General features: G+C 41.6%; 1 protein-coding gene across 5 annotated transcripts; it reads right to left on the bottom strand.

The window, feature by feature from the left end:
- Nucleotides 1-386: 386 nt before the first annotated feature.
- klhl22 (kelch-like family member 22) lies at nucleotides 387-5,489 on the bottom strand. Of its 5 annotated transcripts, none has more exons than XM_016679208.1 (8): nucleotides 5,386-5,489; nucleotides 4,724-5,024; nucleotides 4,097-4,262; nucleotides 3,685-3,996; nucleotides 3,148-3,557; nucleotides 2,327-2,519; nucleotides 1,524-1,757; nucleotides 387-1,334 (listed from the first exon to the last, which is right to left on the bottom strand). In XM_016679208.1, the coding sequence occupies exons 2-8, from the start codon at nucleotides 4,963-4,965 to the stop codon at nucleotides 993-995; spliced, it is 1,899 nt and encodes a 632-aa protein (XP_016534694.1). In that variant the 5' UTR covers nucleotides 4,966-5,024; nucleotides 5,386-5,489; the 3' UTR covers nucleotides 387-992. The 5 variants fall into 5 exon arrangements, with proteins under 5 accessions (XP_016534694.1, XP_007567225.1, XP_007567224.1 ...); XM_007567163.2 differs by having other exon boundaries at nucleotides 4,724-5,021; XM_007567162.2 differs by having other exon boundaries at nucleotides 5,178-5,487.
- Nucleotides 5,490-14,081: the final 8,592 nt, after the last annotated feature.

Here is a 14,081-nt window from a genome sequence, read left to right as displayed (position 1 = left end):
TAAATCAATGAAAAAAAACAAGATCAATAACTTCCATTTGCATGATTTATCGCCGTTCTCTCTCTTTTCCCCCCTTTTTACTATTAAAATCTGGATGTAAAACGTCTTCAGGCTGGTGCTTTGGTCTCAACTAGCCATTTCTTTGGAATGACAATTTTGTTTACTGAGATTTCATAATTTATTTATTTGTTTCTTTTGTTTTTATTTATTTATTTTCTATTTTTAAAATTTCTCCCAGTTCCAGAGCTAAATGTTCGATGGAGTTAAAAGTTTATTAATCCTTGACGATGTGTTTTTGCGTTTTGTCATTACAATTATATTACTGGAAAATGGTCTCAAAACAACAATATTATCGCTTATTGCAATAACTTCTGGGACAAAACTTTGTATCGTGACAGGCTTTGTCAAATTTATTGAAAAAGTTAGGCTTGTTCATAGAAATATCTTTAAAAGTGATCAACTGCTTATGCTCAATCGGTGCTGCAGCTAATGTAAAAAGAAAGAATATGCGTTCCAGTGAGGCTCCTTTATCTTTTGAAACTAACCATTATCCAGGTTAACCTTTTATTAAAATCTCATTTCTGTATTAAATATGTTTTTTATTTGTCTGGTGTAACATTCCAGTCATAAATGTTATGCTTTTATAAGTTGCAATTAGAGAATCATCATGATTAACAAAAATTAAGTGCTGAAAACACCAGTCTGTGTTTAATTAATCCTATACATACATAGGAAAAAAAAAAGAGAAGAAATAAGGATGAAACAAAGACAGCAGCCATAACCAGTTGAGATTAGTGTTTCAGGCGGTTGGCATATCTGGGTGGAGTGTGGTACCATGAGTTTCAAAAAGTAACAAAAAAGTGTGCAAAGGTGCTTATGAAGCTCAACCAGAGGCACAAAAAGTCATCAGTGCACCGTCCCCTCAAAGTGCTTGGCGTCCTGTTTCCTGCTCTAAATTAGAAAAAGAACGCAGGACGGCGCGTGAATCTGGTTCAGTCCTCACTGGATTCCTCCGAGTTGTCTATGTCCGCGTCATCCGACGAAGCCTTGGTGTACTGGTCCCAGCCGCGGGCCTGAGCGAGCACAGCGGGGGGCATGAGCGTGACGCACGCGGCAAGGCCGGAGATACGCCTGCTCAATTCAGTCTCGTTCTCCCACTCCCCCGTGTCTGTGTTGTAGACGTGAACGTACTTCATCCTGTTGCCTTTGTCGTGGGAGCGCCCGCCCAGGACGTAGATGCGGCTGTCCAGCACAGCTATGCCGGGTTCTCCGTGTCCGGATGGGAGCGGGGTTAATAAAGACCAAGAGTTTGGTGTCGGGTCAAAGCAAGCCAACTAGAAAAAAAATAAATAAATAAATCAAAGAGGAAGCAGCTGGTGAGTTTTTACTCATAGAAGTGCTTAAACTGTAAGAATCAGTGATTTGAACCCGACGTTTCATCAGTTTAATGGTCAAATAGAAAAAAAGCACAAAAAAACCCAAAAAAACAGCAAGTAAACCATCTCTGATGACTCATGACATACCTGCAGGACGTCACGCCGATATCCACGCTGATCATTGCTGCCTCCGATGACATACACGCGCCCGTTCGCAGCAGCCATGCCATGCCACGCCCGCTCCACCGGCCCCTCGGCGCATGCCGTCCAGTCGTCAGTGGAAGGGTCATAGCAGTAAGTCTCTCTGAGGTACGCCATTCCTCTACGGCCACATGCTACATAAATCCTGCCATTCAGCACCGCTCCAGCGTGAGCGTACACCTGGAGGGAGGGACAGATTTAAGGGAAAAAAGTCAGGAAAGGGGGAAGAGAGCGTTTATAGAATGCAGACATATAGCACCACCATGTGGGGAATAGCGGTAGTGCATGCTTTCATCCAGATACACTGGTGTGCAAGAATATCCACACTCACTGCATATAAATATAAATAATAAAAAATAAAATAGATACCACAGAAGCTGTGCTCTCATTGAAGCAACTTTTTTCTAGCAATTTTCCAACTTTTTCTGGTATCTTAGTGTCTTTATTCTGCTAATATTATGACTTGTCATATATTTACTTTCCTCTTGTAAATTAAAAAAAAAGTCTGGCCCTAATTTTCTGTTGTACTCACGTGACAATGTAATACAAAGTAGACGTGCACTACTTTGAAGTGAAAAGAAAACCCCAAAACAAAAAACACTGGTGCTCACCAATGCACCCATGTTCATACACTGACCAGCAGGCAACTCGAGGTTAAGCGCCTTGCCTGGCGTCACATAAACGTCACACTAAAATCTCTGGCTACACATGAAAATAATCTTGCAAGGCGCTGTGCTGTAAACTCTTACTTCTTTCTTCATTGGAGAGACAAACTCCCACGTGTTGGTGACCGGGTCGTAGCGCTCCACCCAGTCCAGCTCGCTCTTGTAGTCGCGTCCGCCGATTGCGTAAATATGGCCGCCCACCACACAAACGCAGTGGTCGGCATGCTGCATCTGCAGAGGCTGGATGGAGCACCAGCTGTTGTAACGAGGGTCATATCTGAAAGAAGAAATGTTTATTGACCTGCAGGAAAATAAAAGCCAATCTGGGATCAAATCACCTGAGCCAGGCTTTCTGCACATTTCACCAACTCAAATTTAAGATCTTCTAATACTTAATCTAAAATGTAATCATTTTAGATTAAAATAGATTGTTTTTTTAAGACCATATTGAATTGTGTTTAAGATGTGTATCGCCACAGAAATGTACCAACTTGGTCCAACTAACTAGTGATAAGTTTGCATAAACTCACAGCAGATGCAAAGAAGCTAGCTATCAAGCTATCAAGGGTATATTAGCAGCTAGCTTCTGCTAGCCTCAAGTGTTTTGTGTCACAGAAAGAAATGAAGATGTCTAAGTGAAACTCACACTTTTGCCTGACAGAAAAGTCCCACAAGAAAAAAAAAATACATAGAATATACAAGATTAAATAGCCCTGTCAAGACAAAATATAAAACCTGTTTAACAAAGACTTAAGGCCTTAAGTATAGAAACATTAAATTAGGACTTTTTATCACTTTTTAAAGGCGTGGAAACACCTTCATCAGCAGGTGAGACAGCCGGGCTGCAAAGATTGTTTTCTGCTAATAAAGAACATGCATTTGTGATTCAACAAATCCTCGCTCACCTCCAGCAACGACTCTCCGCACGAAAGCCGCTGTTGTTCCTGTCTCCTCCAATAAGATAAACAAAGTTGTTGAGCACAGCGATGCCCTGGTTGGACATTCGGGGAGCGTGAGCCGCTTTGAGAGTTCTCCACTCAGTCCAGCTCGGGTGGAACACCTGGAACACGTGATCCGCGTCTGCAGAGACGCTGGAGCTGAACATCCCGCCAAAGCCGAGGATGCAGTGGAAGGTGGAGCGCGGCTGAGTGAGGGGGCTCTGCAGGGCGGGCTGCAACAACTCGTTCTCGTGGTATCTTAGCGCCGCCGCAACGGAGTCCTTCAGCGGACACGGGTTCAGTCTGCCGTGGAGTCTCTGCAACACTTGTTTCTCAATTAGGCTGAAGCGGACGGCGTCAAGCATCCTGAGGTTGCCCTTTGAGTTTAAAAAAAAAAAAAAGAAAAAAGGGGGGGGGCAAAAGAAGTTAACTTAGACACAGACGAAGACGTGAAGGTGACAAAAGGTGTGCGTCGAATCAAAGCGCACACACCTTTCGACTGACCTGCAAGTACACCTTGTCAGTTTCCACTTCCTCAGGGCTGTAGTGATAGTGGAGCGCGGCCTCGTACACCTCGTTCTCGCTGGCCACCTGAAGTGCGTCGCTGCTCAGCATCCTGAAGACGTCCTCCTCGGGGAGCTGCCGGTACACGTCCGTCCGAGACAAAGTCTGAATGTTCCTGAGGATGTAGGAGTGGACCTTGACTTTGAGATGCTCCAGTCCGTAGACGTCGGCCAAGTGGAGAACCTCCAAAATGTTGCTGTCGTCCAGCCAGGAGAACAGGAAGTCACAGCAGAAGCTGATGACATTTTCAAGCTGTAAAAAAACAAAACAAAACAAAAAAAAGAAAGCAGACAAACATTTTAGTGAAACAGAACAAAAGGAAACGATTAATGACCAACTCGACCCAACTTACCTGAAAAAGCGACGCGGCCATCAGGATTTCCTGAACGTTCTCCAGGTCTAACTCGATCTCAGAAGTGTAGATGTAGTCAAGGATTTTTTCCATGGCCGTGTAGGATATTCCGTGAATGGGAATCTCATTCTGCTGCATTTCCCGGAGTCCTCCAGCAAACATGCACCTGGTGGAAAAAGATTACACATGGTACAATCCAGGAATCACTTACCTACACTGATTTGTAAAACATCTGGGGGGTTTTTTAGCTTCAAACCAGTCGGTTATTAGTCACAGTGCCTGATAAAATGCAAAGAGCATCTTATCTTAAGAAAATAGTTCAAACAGGATTCTGCACCAAGTCCTTGTGTCTAGGCTGCAGACTTTTGCAACATCTGATAGGTTTGCATCATGCATTTTTTTAAAACTATGTTGAAGAGCAAAAAAAAGAAGAAGAAGAAACCATTCCAATTTTATAGTACACTATATAAAAGCTTTTACAAGATAGGTTTACTGAAAGTACCTGTAAGAGTTGTTTTGTTTTGTTTTGTTTTTCAGGAAAGTACCTAAAGTGTTTTCGGGTGAGACTCATACCAAAACTCAACATGAAAGCAAAAGTAAGGCTGCAGCCATAGCTGTGGGTTGTACCTGAAGTAATCACAAGAGGCAGCCAGCAGAACACGGTGGGCTTGGATGGGACGACCCTCCACCAGAAGCACAACATCGAACAGGGTTCCGCTCTGTCTGAGGGTGTCCAGACCGCCCATCAAGCTGTGGAAGTGGGTCCAACACTTGAACGACTGTCGGTCCGAAAAGCGAGCCTGTTTCACCGAACCGACCAGCTCCCGTCCGTTCTCAGCCATGACAAACCGGTGACCTTCGGGTTTCATCCCTTTCACCTGCCTGGCAGCACCATCATCCAGTGTTTTCTCCAGCGAGACGCTGCCTGGTAACAAACAGGAAGAAGAGGTGCTAGCGACAAACCAGCTGTTTTTTTTTTTTTTTATTTATGTCATTTCACATTTATGGCAAGTCGCACACAGTTATCCCCCATTTCAGACGCAGAGTTGTAAAAAAACACGAAAGTATAATACATACATACCTTCTTCCGTTAAAATGTTAGCTGTTTCCCTGCTGCTAAGCTAGTAGTTAAGTGTTATACAAGCTAAAAACAGGTTAGCCTGTCCTGGCTGCTGTAACGCACTGTTTTAAAAAAAGCCTTCAGAGCCTTAACGGGGTTAATACGCAGAAATGTTGTCGTGTCCTTAAGCATAAAACCGCTCTGAAGTGACTTGTCGGACAGAAAATACCTGCTTATTACCCAAGACGCAGAGCTCCTCGATTTCTTTTTAACAGGTCAAAACAAGTGTGTTTACTTTTAGTATCAGGGCGAAAGCTCCAACACTATTGGTCCGTATTCTTTCTTCATCCCGCCCAGTTTCTGTGGACGAACCAATCACGTCGCAATGACTTCTGACTTCTTATCCCATTTTGCCAAAGCAATGTTTACAGTATTGTTGCCTGCACTACTTTTAGCCACCTGAACAGTTTTTTTAAGAGGAATTTGCGCCGATGCGCCACAGTGATTACAAAGTAAACAAAACGGAAGAGATGTTTATCAAAATTTTGCACTACATTTTTCTATAACAGTGATTCAAAGAATCGCTGTTGAAAGTGTCTGGTCTTTATTGAAAATTGAGCAAGTAGCTGTCCTTGGTACTAAAATTTTGAGGATCTATTAATAGGTTTTTGATACACATTGTTTGTCTTTAACATTTGCTCGACTAAACGCTGGGATTTGATCAATTCTAGCTGCTGAACACAAGAGGGAGCTGTCAGATGCATAACTGTTTTTATGGCACCTTACAGCATCCACCCATCAAACCCACCATCAGCAAAAGCTGAGCATAAAATCTTCCTGTGTTCTTCCTGCAGTTAATGTTTTTTTTCATATGGGCATATAAATTTGTCTTACATTTGTACAGCAGGAACATTTTTCAGTCCAAAAAACAAGCGGATTATACACAATGCATAATAAATTAAGGCTGCAAAATGAGTTTGTATTACGAAGATAAGTAAAAATATACCAAATTGTTCATTTGCAAAGATACCTTTTGTAAAATCATTCATATTCGTTACATCATAGTATCTGTGAGTCTGAACACACCATCAGCGTGTGTATGAATGATTACTGTGTGGAGTGCTTTGGAGTCTAGCCCATTTTTACTGATGGAGCATTTGAAATATAGAGTCTTTTTGGCATGTTATCCACCTAATCTGGCAGAGCATTAGTCACTGAAGCACCCAAGAGATTCTGCGGTAACTTTGGAGGAGCTGCAGATATTCACAGCTCAGGACAGAGAATCTGTTGGCAAGTTAACTATCTACCATTTACAACCAAGTGACCATTGTACAAAGAAAGCCAAATGAACTTTGGCATGAGATTGAAACTGGACGGCTTTTTTAGACCAACATGCAGAACACTGTGGTGAGTTTAAAAAAAATAAAATAAAATAAAATAAAAAGTAAGTGGAACGTGGTGGTAGCAGCATCATGCTATGGGAATGGCAACTATTTCAGTGTCTACTGTAAATCTAGTGGAAACATGTTCTACAAAGTATCCTCAGTTGTAATTGCAGTGAAGTGTGATTCTACAATTTATTGACTCAGTGGGAAGAAAATAGATGCACACCGCACTTTTAAGATTCATAAGGGTGTTGTGGTGGCACAGAGGCTTGGCACGACCCATGTATTGAGGCATTAGTCCTTGTGGTGGTGGTCGCAGGTTCGATTCCCAGCCTGGTGACATTGCCGCATGACTTCCCCCTCTCTCATTACCCTCTTTCCTGTCTAACTACTTTCAAATAAAAGCCACTAGAGCCAACAAAACCTAGGAAAAAAAAAGATTCATAAAACATGGGTGTTGTGTGGTTCAGTGGGTAGTATGCACACACAAAGTCCAGAGGCTGTTGTCCTCAATGCAACTGGCCTGGGTTCGATTCCTGGCCTCAGGTCATTCGTTCCCTTCTCTCTCCTGCCACTAAAGCCTGAAACATTTATCCTAATCCTTCTAATTTATAATTACACACTACTTGTGTTGGTCTATCACATAAAAACTCAAGAAACTACATTGAAGTTTGTGGCTCTAAAGTGACAATGTGTGAAAGTTCAAAAAGTATGAATGCTTCTGGAAACTCACTATCATTCCCCCCCCATATGTTGTTTTCCACATCAATAACAGCAGCTTGGTAGATTTTCTGAGGCAGCTTTGGTCATTATGGCTTTTTTACACAGACACACGCACACACATACACATACACACATATATATAAATAACACTGGCTTCCGCCTTGCTTAGGCTTTACAGCTCCATTCATCTTATGTTGTGACTTCGATTTGCGTACATCACTTCCTGACATGCAGAGATTTTTTCTTTCCTCTCTCTGGTTGCATAAACACAGTTGGAATGATCCATCACTTGATCCATTTTCCCGTCCGATGTAAACTGCAGCGTATCACGCCAGGAAAAACCGAAAGGGAGGCAAGGGGTGGACTTTTTGTCTTGGACGCATAGATGTTTTTGACAGGAGCCACCAAACACATTAGACGGCAAATCAAAACACTTTTTCTTCTTCCTGCACTGCTCCACCAACCAACCAAAAAAGTGCCTGCTGCACTGCTGCTGGTGTAGGATGGAAAGCAGCAAATGTGACATTATGCAAAATCTGTCGTGACTGTAGCTACGAACATCCCAGTTCGTTTTCACGCATTTGTGGCTGATTAGGGTTACTTGATCACAGGATGCTGTGTGAGGAGACCACAGCAGTGGGTTCTGTTGGACCCTGATTTCACAAAAAAAAAAAAAAAAAGCCCGGCCATTACTGAGAGTGCAGCATTCCAGTGCATTAGCAGCGCATCACCTTTCATCAGCAGAGGGCTGTGCAGAGGGGGCACCGCAGTCCACGGGACAGCAATGACAAATGAAAACAAAGTAGGTAGCATTTACGGAATGAGCTGTCAGCTTCTACCAAGCAAAGGACTGGAAAATGGAGGCTACGAATAGAGGCTTACAGAGAAACAGAACACTGCCTCCGCCACGATTTTCAACAAACACAAAACCTAATCAACTCTTTTAGCTTTATTTTTTTTTCCAAAGGAAAAAAAAGGAAAAAAAAAAACACAACAAACTTCAAAGCCTAAGTCATTACTACGGGAGATTATTCCAAGGTGCCATTTTTGAGCATCTTTAGAAAGGACAGGTACAGCATATGCCGAGAGCACAATGAGCCCTAACAAGCCATGCAGCGGGCTTTTATGAGAAAGTGAATGTGCCAGCCATGTGCAACAAAATAGCCTCTGTTCGCTGCATCTGATAAGAAAAGAAGCTGGCAGACCAAAGGACAATACAGCTGATTAGTTTGGGACAGCGGAGCTCCACTGGTGATGGTTAGTTGGCCTGGATCTCTCTATATTTTCTGCCACTGAAACTTTTAATGCTGAAATGTACAAAGCAAAGCAACAGCTATAATGTATATAGTTTCAATGAAATGTTCTTTCACCACGGATGAACAATCTTAGGGAAATAAAATCAATGAAAAGTCAGAGAAAAACTTTGACTTAGTGTGCACAGGCATTTTCTCAAGTAGAAACAAAAGTGATAATTCCTTTTTTTTGTTCATGTATATATATAACAATTTCAAATGATTAATCATATATATGTTTTTGGCCACACACAGTACACAGTAAGAATTAGAAAACAAAGATTTCATAAGGGAACTTTTTTGTCCAGAGGACAAAGAGCAGGCGCTCTAGCACCTCCTAGTGTCTAAGTGTGTAAGTCCAGGATTTTCACTCATCCAAACATGGTGAAAAAAAATCAAGCTCCTTGTCCTTCTCCTTATGGATTTGCTGTCAGCTGCATGAAATACACTGGTCCGTCAAAAACAACCAGTCAGAGCCAGGGGGAGGTTCTTAGCGCTATCATTCATCCTCTTATACATGCTGCTCATTCCTCTCTCCTATAGGCTAGGCTAGTTCCTCAAGCCACAGCCTCTCATGAATGCTAAAGCTAGTTAGCATGGCCGCCAATGACGTCGGATTAACAGTTTTCCTGGAATGGTTATTTCTTGCCATTAGCACATTGTGTAGTTTGTTCACCAGGATGATTGAAAGCGCTAAGACCCTCCTCCTGGCTCTGATTGGTTGTTTTTGATCTGGAGCGGTGCTCCGAAGTTTTCAGACTGCTCAGGAAGGAGGTGGGGAGCTGGATTTTTATTTTTTTTATTATTATTTTTACACATTATCTGTCTTCATGTTATACTGTCACATAGTGACAGTTTTAAAAACATACTGGAAATGCAGGAATAATAATAATTTTGATGGTGTGTGGGTTTTAGAGAAAACTCACCATGAATTCATACTTGTGAACTCAGCTGTTGTTTTTAAAACTCATGGAAGCTGTTTGGTGTATATGATCGCTCCACGTTGAGCAAAGAACGTTCCAGTCAGTTATTAAAAGTCCAAAATTAATAAGCATGCATGGCCGTAAAGAGTGCGCATTAATTTTACACAGTCACTCCGCGGAGTAGCACGCTTTGTTTGAATAATCAAGAGAAAAGGTAAATGAACTGACAACGTGAACATGTCAACTCCTGAATGTATGGCTCATAAAAGAGCAGGAGCGAACCGTGCGCACTTCATCACACGTACTCGCCCTATCTACGATTCACAAGCTGAAGGGATCATTTTAAGTGACTAAGGTGCAGCTGCAGCGCACAATATTTCCCCCGTGCAGCCTGGTGATTGTAAGGAAAGGCAATCAATTCCCCCCAAACCAAAGTCTTATAAACACAACTTCCAGCACCGCCGACCGACAGCAGCCGCCAGGTGAGTCAAAGCTTGAAACCAAAATGGGAACTCAAGGAGATTTCCCTCTTTGTATTTATTCAAATCGATTCTGTGAGAATGTCTTCTTCTTCTTCTTCTTGGACGGCCCGGAAGTTGTGGAGAAATAAATTGCAAAATATGTTGTCTGTATTCAGCAAGAAAATGTGTTGCTTCAAATTAAATAGGAACTGGCTGACGCTTATTGCCTGACCATAATGTCAGCTCCTAAGTCAGCCGAAAAAGAGGGGTCTCCTTCTTCCCTTGGTTTTGTCTCTCGAGGTCAGAGTCTTTGTACAAAATAAGGCTGAGAAATTTTCCTCCTAACAGGGGGAGGCAGAAAAAGCAAACCAAATGCTGCTAAAATATTTAATACTACCTACAGTGTTTGCTTCTCTACAGCATCAGTGATTGTTGATATAGGGAGGATTTTTTTTCTCCCCTCTTCTTCATTTAAAGATTGCACCAATCTCAGTTGGAATAGTTTTTCTTTTTTTGCATGTGTGTGTGTGTGTGTGTGTGTGTGTGTGTGTGTGTGCGTGTGTGTGTGAAGAAACAGAATGAGGAATGATCACTTTTTCACACATGGCCCACCACACACGCACCAGGAAACTGGGCATCTCACAGGGGAACATATTACACAAGACAGCAAGCGAGGACATGATAGCGCCAGATTGCTGGGTCGGACTCAGTCTTGACAGCAGCTCTCCAAAGAGAGGACAGGTCTGTGTCACGAACCTTTTCCCTTCGCCGCCGCTGCAAGGCGAGACACAGACAGAACATTAAGCACTGATCGGTGTGGATTTACTGTGAGAATTTGAAAATATCCCAATAATGATTTAGACTAATTTTAACTGGAATGACCTAAAAGAGTAAAGGGATCTTGTCTGCCATATGTGTCTGGGCGTGTGCCCCCCTCCGCCACTTTTCACCTCTTGATGCAGGCACAGGGGCTATTTTTGGGGGTGCGACATCCACCATCCTGGCTCGCGGTGACGACGTAGTTGTAAATTCTGAATCACACGAGGGGAAACCGCTGAGCCAGAAGCGAGGCGGGACAGAAGAGAGCGACTGCGGATGTGTTCAGAGCCCAGATGAACGCTCATGCGGTCCAAGGAAACAGGAAGGGCATGGTGGGCATTTATATGTATTAAAAAGGGAAGGATTAGAGACACTAATCCAATTCTCTTTTATTAGACCTCAGTCATATCATGTTTAACCTATTTACTTATTTTAATGCACATTGAGCATTAAAATACCCTATGTGCATTTTCCTCAGCTGTGTCTGTTCTGTTAGAGGGATTTCTGCTTGGTTGTCAACAGGAAACAAGAAGAAACTGCTTTCAGTGATGTGTCTAAAGAAACTCAGTCAGATTGAATCCTCGAATTCTGGACCAATTTTTGTCTGGACTTTGACTGGTCCCACTGAAACATACGGATATGATCTAAAACCATTCGCTTTGAATTTCTCGGTATCGTTTTTAGCTCCATCCGTCTTCCCATCAACCTTGACCGGCTTCTATGTCCGTTCTGAAGAAATGTATCTTCACAGCATAATGCTGCCACCACCAGGGCTCATTGTGGTAAAAACAGAGGTTATGCTCAGGCCAAAAGTTCAATTTTGATTGCATTTTACCAAAGCTATTTCCCAGAATTGTGGCCTGATAGTTGTCAGGAAATACTCCTACCTGAACTGTGGTAGTCTGCAGCTCATTTACTTACAGTGGGTCTCTTGGTTGCTTCTCTGGTTGACACTTTCCTTACTCGTCCTGTCTGCTTAGGTCAGGGGTCATCGACCTTTATGACTCTAAGAGCCATTTTTGCCTTCAGTCTAGCTGAGCTACAAAAGCTACAGAAGTTATATGACCCTTCCAAACAAAACAAAACAAAACCAAACAAAAAAAAGAAAAAAAAGAAAGTCCCCCCCTTTTTTTATTTTTTTTACAACATCTTAATATATTCTAAAGGACTAAAAAGAGCAACTTCTACTTTTTTGAAAAAGACCAAACTTCTCCATAAAAGGAATGTGTACATTTTCTTTTTACACTTTTACTATATTTTAGATATAGTAAAAATATTGACTATATATATGATGTAAAAAAATCCATTACTTCAAATCATAGAGTTAGAAACACTAATAGGTAGTAATTTATTTATTATCGCCATAATTTTAAACATTGCTTGATTCTTTATAATTTTTGGCCAAAGTTACTAAGAAACGCAGTGGAGGGTCTAAGCAGCCACTTGTTGCTTTGGAGCTGTGTTTAGTGTTTCAGTATTGGATGGATGGACGGTTCTCTGTGAGCTTTCAGACCTTAAGACATTGTTCTGTGACCTAACCCGTCTTTAAACTTCTCCACAAAGGAATCCATAAAGTTAAAGTTTAAGCAGCTCACTCCTGCTTCCAATTTTAAATGCTATTTATAATTAGCGGTAAGCCCACTAGAGAACTGCTTTTGAACTCCAATATGGGAACAGTCAATTTCCCAGCATGCAAAATCCACTGGAATGCACGCGAAGATGGATTTTTGACTTTCAAAGTCGCAGAAACCTCAAGAGCCCTGACCTTAAAATCCGACATGGTTGTCCTGTGAACAAAAAGTGGTGAAACTTTGGTGAATTACTCAGAATCACAGTACTTTCAGATAAGACTGCAGTCAGCTTATAAGAGAGTTGTTCCCCTTTAGAAAAAAATGAGCAATGTACAGAATGAGCAATGTCCAAAAACAACCCACTCCAAAGCTCAATATTTCAACAAAAAAGAAAAAGAACACCCACCGATCTCCCAAGACTATTAGCAATGGGCTAGAAAAAAAATAAAGTGTTCTCAGCAACCAATGCCCACAATCTGATTTTAGACTCCTTTTCCTCCTGTCTCAAGGAAAGTCAGAAACTCAGCCAAGTGGTGTCGGCACACGGCTGAGAGATTTCTGGTGTGTTTCGGCCTCGCTGCGATCGATTTCTTGTCGCAGAAAGGCTCACAAGAATGAGCTTCTGGTACAAAGTGAAGGACAGTTAAATCAGAGACACAGAGTTTGTACAAAAAGAAAAAGCACAGGACAGTGAAACCAGAAGTTTATGTATGTCAAATAAAAAGCACATACACTTCTTTCTCTCGCTGTCTAAATCAGATGAAACTTGTTTTTCCTTATAGGTCAGTTGGAAGCACTAAATTAATTTTTATTTGGTAAATGACACTATAATGAGAATATGTCAGATTTATTTATTAATGTCTTCAAAATGAGAAGTTTGAATGCAGAATAATTACTACATCTTTGAATAACCAAGGAAAGCCCAGATGATGACGTCATGGACTTGGAAACTTCTGATTGGTTACCTGACACGTTTGAGTTAATTTGAGGCAGGCAGTGAGAATAAAAGGTGTATGTGTATTTTTTTATGTAATGTGTGTAAACTTCTGGTTTCCATTGATTTTGTTAAATAACCAAAAGACTGAGGCCTTCACAAAAACTGAGAATACGTAACAAAAATGTGAACTATTTAAAAGTCCTGGTGACTCTTGCAGGAGACTGGATTCTGTTTCAGGGTATTGGACTAAAGATGCATGAATACTTATGGTACACCTTTCATTTAAATGAAAAAAAAAATCAAATATGCATCATTTTCATTTTTGTTTACAGTTATGTCCTAGTCTAAGTTAAAAATCCTATTTATATCTAAAGTGTCATCAACAGGAGTGAGGTGTGAATATTTTTGAAAGATTTCTTTTGGTCAGCAAAAGTCTCTTGTGGAGAGTCTGTTCCAGTTGCTCCCTTGTAAACCAGTTATATGAGATACTGCACTTTTTTTTTTTGACATTTGCTGACCCAGCTGTCAAGCAGTCACAGTTTGAGCATCTCAGATCCTTCGTCTGAACATTTTTTTTTCTTCACATCAACTTCTAGAACCGATTGTTGCCCTGCAGCAACAATCACCCCCTGATAAATTCTGCTGCAGCGCGATAACAAATGTCGTTCAGGTCGGTTAGTGCCCCTGATCTTGTTCTGTTTTATTGTCACTAAAACTGCATTTTCTAGTGTTCCTAGAAAGGTTCCTAGTACTCATCGACTCAATCTGCTGAACAGGTTTACTGCAACAAATGAGACGGCTACCGTACAGGCAG

The sequence above is a fragment of the Poecilia formosa genome, unplaced genomic scaffold, assembly GCF_000485575.1.
Source record: "Poecilia formosa unplaced genomic scaffold, Poecilia_formosa-5.1.2 Scaffold204, whole genome shotgun sequence".
NCBI lineage: Eukaryota > Metazoa > Chordata > Actinopteri > Cyprinodontiformes > Poeciliidae > Poecilia > Poecilia formosa.
The sequence above is the reverse complement of the archived record's forward strand: the minus strand, read 5'-3'. Positions and strand labels throughout refer to the sequence as shown.